At 44.6% G+C, this 8011-nt stretch overlaps 1 protein-coding gene across 1 annotated transcript in view; it reads left to right on the plus strand.

The window, feature by feature from the left end:
* The window catches only part of jakmip2 (janus kinase and microtubule interacting protein 2), a 44976-nt gene extending 37589 nt beyond the window's left edge, over positions 1–7387 (plus strand). The window contains exons 14-21 of the mRNA XM_031572646.2: positions 1–51; positions 1274–1327; positions 1448–1513; positions 1803–1871; positions 3587–3664; positions 4680–4883; positions 6359–6424; positions 6980–7387. The exon at positions 1–51 is cut by the window's left edge and continues 48 nt beyond it. Of these exons, the coding sequence (XP_031428506.1) occupies positions 1–51; positions 1274–1327; positions 1448–1513; positions 1803–1871; positions 3587–3664; positions 4680–4883; positions 6359–6424; positions 6980–7030 (639 nt within the window). The 3' untranslated portion in view covers positions 7031–7387. The remainder of the gene's footprint in view (positions 52–1273; positions 1328–1447; positions 1514–1802; positions 1872–3586; positions 3665–4679; positions 4884–6358; positions 6425–6979) is intronic.
* Positions 7388–8011: the final 624 nt, after the last annotated feature.

The following is an 8011-nucleotide window of genomic DNA, read 5'->3' on the forward strand; positions in this document are numbered from 1 at the left end:
GCTGAAGGCGTCAGTGCTCTCCAGATCTACTGCATGAAGGAGGGGGTGAAGGTAGAGCTTTCTGTCAACCCTCTTTATTTATGGCATAGACATTACAGCCCTGCTACTGGTACCCTAACTCAAAGCACTAGAATCACTCTCAGTACCATAGACATTACAGCCCTGTTACTGGTACCCTAACTCCTAACGCACCAGAATCACTCTCAGTACCATAGACATTACAGTCCTGTTACTGGTACCTTAACTCAAAGCACCAGAATCACTCTCAGTACCATAGACATTACAGCCCCCCTGTTACTGCTACCCTCACTCGAAGCACCAGAATCACTCTACTGAAATGTAATGTTGATGTTACCCCATTTTAGGGCATTTTGACTACCATTGGTAAAACACCATAAAATCCTAATTTCTCAATATTTCAATACAAATTTTCAGGGCAATTATGTCCCAAAAATTACTTTTCCTAAACTCGAGAGGATACAAACGTGTAAAAAGATGGAAAATCCTACTCACTGATATTTGAATGTATCAATCAGATTTGCCACTCGTCATTCCCCCCTGTACACTGACATGACAAACAGCGCTCGACAAAGTTGAAATTCAGTCCGACTCTGAAATGAGTGGCTCAGACACTGGGTACAAATCTGGCTGTAATCGTACAGCGTGTGCTCAGCTTCACTGATCAAGCACTGATACAATCTTGCTAGCTTGCGAAGTTATGTCACCTCAGTCAAATGCTATGGTTTTTAAATGTAGTAAAGTTGAATAACAGTTTGTTACAACATTTAGAATAGAAATACTTTACAAATTACCTTAATTAATGTGCGAGCATTTCAGAACTTCTGCAATTCTCCATCTGGTAACGTCTTCTCCATCTGGAATCTCTCTTCTATCTATCTCCAACATTAAATGCTTTGGGGAAACCCAGCCCCTTTATCAGGAGTCACACAAGTGTGCCAATCAGATCAGACAGATGACGTACAACCTTGTCTTGGTTGCCTTTTATAATGAAAAGTAAAGATTTAATTCTATTCGTGTGAAAGACGTGACACAGCTGTGCGTCTGTAACTCTCTGTCGTAGTTCCAAGGACTGTGAGGTGAACGGTGAGGGGGAAGGAGAGTTCTGTGCTAGTCTCAGTCTTATAGGTGAACCCGTGTGTGTGTGTCATACTTGTTGTTCTTTACACTACAGCACTGCTGTTAATCCGTGGCATCACGTCAAGTCATCACGTCAAGTCATCATGTCCTGACCTTCACTTTCTCTCTTTTTCAGGATGTTTGTATTCCTGATCTTATTAAACTCCTGGACATACTGGGAGACAATGGGGTAAATCAGAAGCTCTGTTGCACGTTTTTGACATGATTCACTCGATATCTTAGAAATATAATTAACGACAAGTGTTTGTCCGGTCATAAGTAATTCGTAGTTTTCTTTCTTTTTTTTCAGAACTTACGGAATGAAGAACAAGTAGCCATCATTCAAGCGAGCACTGTGCTCTCTCTTGCGGAAAAGGTGTGTGTCTGAGTGTGTGTCCAAAAGCCGCTTCACGTGAATCATACAGACATGTACCACATGTAACATGGGATTGAGCTAGATGTTACTAGCCCTGCCTTGCCGAGTGCCTTCAATGACCCCTTGCTGCTCCCTAGTGGACTGGAGTTAACCAGACCTGATTGAGTGCATGCGTGTCTGTGTGTGTATGTGTGTATGGGCGTGCGGCGCTACTGATAGCCCGTTACATAGACTCTTGACAACCGGCACATAAACCTCTGTCTCACTCTAACTCTCTGTCGCCCCCTAGTGGATACAGCAGATCGAAGGAACAGAGGCGGCTCTACATCAGAAAATGATGGACCTGGAGCTGGAGATGGTGAGTCATCATCACAGACTCACTGACTGCCCAGAATAGCTTAACTTAATGAGAGAAGGATTGATTCAGCCGCCATTGTGGAATATTCACATACTGTACACAGTGTTAATAGATGAGCTGAGCATATCAGTCATGTTATTCATTAAATTTATGCAATGCTTAAACCCACTTACCTCGGTTACACCTACAGCATAAGAAAAAACAAGCAGATGGGTTAACATACAGTACATTGTGTCCCATGTGGAGTGTTTTTGCAGACTAGGTACTATGTGAATAGAGTGTTTTTGCAGACTAGATAGGTACTATGTGAATAGAGTATTTTTGCAGACTAGATAGGTACTATGTGAATAGAGTGTTTTTGGAGACTAGGTACTATGTGAATAGAGTATTTTTGCAGACTAGATAGGTACTATGTGAATAGAGTGTTTTTGGAGACTAGGTACTATGTGAATAGAGTATTTTTGCAGACTAGATAGGTACTATGTGAATAGAGTGTTTTTGGAGACTAGGTACTATGTGAAAAGAGTGTTTTTGGAGACTAGGTACTATGTGAATAGAGCGTAGCAACCTATTACTTGCTGACTTCAAGTTACAATGACTTTCCGCTACGTTAAATGACCGGACTTCTTGCGGAATGATATGAAAGATGTGAATTATAAGCAAAACCCGTAATTAAAACCCATTGCCAATGACAGCGGTCATTAACCTTTCGCAGTGCTGAATATCAAGAAATTACAGACCTGCTAACGTTTGGGTGCCCCATTCAAACCAACGGAACTTTTTGGAACATTCTGAAGAGCCGTATAATAAGTAAGAAATAAAGGCCTGCCCCTAATACAAGCCTGCCCCAAATACAGGCCGGTGCGCTGTGCAAGTAAATAAAATAAAAATAAATAAAAGCCCCGGCCACAATTTGAGGATTTACGGTACCTCTAATTCTCACTTGTCATCACGTACTTGAAGTACTTCTTAAACTATACTCTTATTTGTTAGTTGATTTATGGGAAGGAAAAGGCTTCCAGGTTTATAGGGTTGACTCCAAAGGCCTGGAGACAGTAGCTCAGTTCCCCACTGGCGTCTGTGCTTGTGAACGGCTACTGTTTGGTGACTAATGCCCAGACAGACACACCCTGTTAATGGCTGACATGTTCTGGAGAGGACACATGGAGCGTGCACAGTGGGCCAGTATCTGTTTGTGTTGTGCTGCTCATTTGCTATCCTGCCCATGGTTAACATACTCTATAGCAGTGGTTTTCAAACTTTTTGTCCGGGGACCCCATAAAATCCATTTGCCAAGTCTCGCGACCCCCCACACATTTTGACAGGATATTATAGGTCTAAATTCAGTTTCATCTTGAAAGATGAGACTGCTTGCTGAGACAATATTAGTTTTCATTATCCACCCTGATGTAGAAAACACCATGTCTGATAGACTATACAGCATGTCAAAGCCTAATATGTTGATGCACAGGGCAGCAAGATCATTTCGTGACCCCCAAAAAACGTTTGGCGACCCCACTTGGGGTCCCGACCCCTAGTTTGAGAACCACTGCTCTATAGCATAGGACTGGTGCCTGCAGAACAGAACAGGGTGCAGCGTTCATGGAGTTCTGCTGGGCACATCTGATGCCTGAGGCATGACACAGAGTGTTCCTAATAGAATTGTGGAAAAGGATGGTAGTTGGGCTGTTACTGACAATGATGTTCATTCTCAGGAAATGTTCTGCAAGCAGAAAGGTTATTTGGAGGAGGAACTGGACTACAGAAAGCAGGCTCTGGACCAGGCCTACATGGTAAACCTGACCACTGCGTTTCCCCATACGGTCTTTGTCTGAGTTCATTTTGATCTTGATGTTTCTGTGTGTGTGTGTGCATTTGTATGTGCCGAGTACATGCAGGTGTGTGTGTGTGTATATGTGTACAGGTGTGTGTGTGTGTGTGTGTGTGTGTGTATGTGCTGTGTGCGGTGTATGTGTACAGGTGTGTGTGTGTGTGTGTGTGTATGTGCTGTGTGCTGTGTATGTGTACAGGTGTGTGTGTGTGTGTGTGTGTGTGCTGTGTGCAGTGTATGTGTACAGGTGTGTGTGTGTATGTGCTGTGTGCGGTGTATGTGTACAGGTTTGCGTGTGTGTGTGTGTGTGTGTGTATGTGCTGTGTGCGGTGTATGTGTACAGGTGTGCGTGTGTGTGTGTGTATGTGCTGTGTGCGGTGTATGTGTACAGGTGTGCGCGCATGTGTGTGTATGTGCTGTGTGCGGTGTATGTGTACAGGTGTGTGTGTGTGTGTGTGTGTGTGTATGTGCTGTGTGCGGTGTATGTGTACAGGTGTGTGTGTGTGTGTGTGTGTGTGTATGTGCTGTGTGCGGTGTATGTGTACAGGTTTGCGTGTGTGTGTGTGTGTGTGTATGTGCTGTGTGAGGTGTATGTGTACAGGTGTGTGTGTGTGTGTGTGTGTGTATGTGCTGTGTGCGGTGTATGTGTACAGGTTTGTGCGTGTGTGTGTGTGTGTATGTGCTGTGTGCGGTGTATGTGTACAGGTGTGTGTGTGTGTGTGTGTGTGTGTGTGTGTATGTGCTGTGTGCGGTGTATGTGTACAGGTTTGCGTGTGTGTGTGTGTGTGTGTGTGTATGTGCTGTGTGCGGTGTATGTGTACAGGTGTGTGTCTGTGTGTGTGTATGTGCTGTGTGCGGTGTGCGGTGTATGTGTACAGGTGTGTGTGTGTATGTGCGGTGTGCGGTGTATGTGTACAGGTTTGTGCGTGTGTGTGTGTGCTGACTTGTCTGTCTGTGTGTGTTCCTCTCTCCCACAGCAAATTCAGGAGCTGGAGGCCACCCTGTACAACGCCTTGCAGCAGGACAAGGTGATCAAGTACGGGGAGCCTCTGACGGACACGCAGAAGGACGAGCTGCGCACGGCCGTGGAGAAGCTCCGCAGGCAGATGCTCCGCAAGAGCCGAGAGTTCGACTGCCAGGTGCTGCAGGAACGCATGGAGCTGCTGCATCAGGCCCACCAGGTACACACACACACACACGCGCACACACGTACACACACACGCGCACACACACACACACACACACAAAACACACACACACACACAAAACACACACACGCACACACACACACACACACACACACACACACACACACACAGCACACACACGCACGCGCACGCACACACACACGCACACGCACACACACACACACACAAAACACACACACACAAAACACACACACACTACACTCATACAAGAGCTGATAGTATGGCAGGAACCGATAGAGCAGCTGCAACAGGCACAGCAGGTATACACACACACTTAGACACGCACACACACACACACACCAGGTATACACACACACTTAGACACGCACACACACACACACACCAGGTATACACACACACTTAGACACACACACACACACACCAGGTATACACACACACTTAGACACACACACACACACACCAGGTATACACACACACTTAGACACGCACACACACACACACACACCAGGTATACACACACACTTAGACACGCACACACACACACCAGGTATACACACACACTTAGACACGCACACACACACACACACTTAGACACGCACACACACACACCAGGTATACACACACACTTAGACACGCACACACACACACACCACGTATACACACACACACTTAGACACGCACACACACACACCAAGTATACACACACACTTAGACACGCACACACAACAGGCACACCAGGTATACACACACACTAAGACACGCACACACAACAGAGAGAGAGAGAGCGAGAGAGAAAGAGCGAAAGAGAGAGTGAGAGAGTAGGTTATAATGGCCACTGACATGGGAGTGGCGATCTTGATTACCTGAATGTCAGTAGCATGACAGTTTACATTATTACTTTATGATCTGGTGTGATGTTCATGCCCACCATTGCCAGAGATGTTCTTTTCATCCTTGAATTTGGTTTTAAAGATTTGTTTTTGGCTTTTTTTTTGCCTTTAATGAGATAGGACAGTGAAGGTTTGGACAGGAAATGAGATTGCGAGAAGAGGTGGGGAGTGGGACCTGGAAATGACAACGGGTCGGCATCGAACCCATGTACCCGTGGGCGTTCAAGCCCGTATATATGGTCGGGGCTACTGCTTGCGCCACAGTGTTCCCCCATCCTTGCATTTTTTGAATGGATCTATAAATGAGGAAACTGCTGAAAATGTTGTCCCAATACCGAGCACTTCTTCTGTAGGGAAAAAAAAATGAAATGAAAAAATAAGGTTCTGATGAAATCATTTGTATTGTGTGCCTCTACATACTCCCCAAAAGGTTGTATATTTGACTCAGTGTCCCTACAGAACAGGCAAAAGTTTGTGTTTAAGTGTTCCTGTTGATATCTAGCCAGCTCCCACAACATCTGTAGAGAGGATTTAAATGTAAATACTGTAAATCTATGGACAAATGGAAGACACGTACCATCTCTCTCATTCTCACAGAGGATACGTGACCTGGAGGATAAAACAGACATCCAGAGGAGACAGATTAAGGACCTTGAGGAAAAGGTAAGACCCTGGAGGAATGACAATGGTCTCGGCATCGGCATCGGCACCGGCTCGCTCTCTCCTTCCCTCAGCATCTTATGGGGACTACTCTCAAAGAAGATTTAAGATCACTAGAATTTTGTATACGTAGTCTTGCAATGTGAAGACTTTGGCATATTGCTTTTAAACCATTAAAAAGAGTTTATTTGATCCCATAATATAAAGTGGACGTAGTGTAGTAAATAACCACCTGAATTCTATGTATCTTTCTGCAATAGAATTCTAGAATAGAATAGATCTCTAAAAAAAGATCTCATTCAACCGTATCTCTTGGCTAAGAGAATACATGAGTCGAATTCCTGTGTTAATTATTGACATTATTACTCTAGAATAATAATGTATTCATGGTGATTTCTTAGTGATCATCAAGCTATACTTCCCTACTGATTTGTAATATCTTTATCCCTTCCAAACGTGTTTTCTGACTAACACCTGTGTTATTTCCCCTTCCTTATTTCTTCTCTTCTGTCTTCCTCTTTCCATTTATTTCCCTTCCTCTTCTCTTTCTCCTCGCAGTTTTTATTTTTGTTTTTATTCTTTTCTCTTGCCTTTATCCTTTGGCCTTGATGTCTGTGACATCAGCTGCTGCTCAGGTGAGTTCTTCTGAGACGTGTCATCACGAGGGCCAGACCATCTCACCTGAGTCCCCACTGTGTCTGTTGTTCCTCTGTGTCACTGCTCTTTCATTCTTTCAAGAAAGGTTTAGAGAATGTGATGATGTCGCTGTGGATCCACTGTTGGGCCAAATTGTAATATGCCACTAAATGCTTTGAACATTCATCCTAATTACTAAGGAGATGGGTCAGTGCTCGCTAGACATCATCACACATCCCAAACACACCATCAGTAGGGCAATGCTAACCTGTCTTGTCTTTTGCTTTGCTGTATAGTGCTCTTGTGTTCTTCTCTGGTAGAGCTTACATCAGGTCTTTTCTTCTCACAGTCAAACAGGCAACCTGAAGATCATGTTTGCAGCAGCAGCAGCAGCAGCAGCAGCAGCAGCAGCGTCCCCCCTGTGAAGACAAAGGCCTTACTCGTGGCTCTTAATATCGTATGTGGATGGAAGTGGTCTATGTTCATCAGATGGACTCAGTCTAGATCCTCTGAGAGATTTTTTATTTGGGACCCTTCTATGAGACGCCAGCGTGTGACTGTGCTGGACTTCCTTCTTCTCGGGAACTTTCTGGAACTTTCTGGAACTACTCACCAATGCGGGATTACTGGGAACAGACCTTCAGCCTGAAGCCTCTCAATCTCTCTTTCTGTTTTACACATACAAACACACATACACAACCACACACAAACACAAACACAAACACACACTCACAGTCAAAAGCCAAAGTCTCTGCCATGCAGGGGAACACCATCTCCACCCATCCAACCGAGGATTGAGAAGAGGATAAAGGCTACACAATACCAGAACAATACAGTGGATCTTCTCTCTCTCTCTCTCTCTCTCTCTCTCTTTCTTTTTCTCTCCCCCTGTTCCATCTTTTCTTCCTTGCTCTCTTCCTTTCTTTCTACCACTATACCTGCTCTCTTATTTAT

This window comes from Clupea harengus, chromosome 8, assembly GCF_900700415.2.
Source record: "Clupea harengus chromosome 8, Ch_v2.0.2, whole genome shotgun sequence".
NCBI classification, from domain to species: domain Eukaryota; kingdom Metazoa; phylum Chordata; class Actinopteri; order Clupeiformes; family Clupeidae; genus Clupea; species Clupea harengus.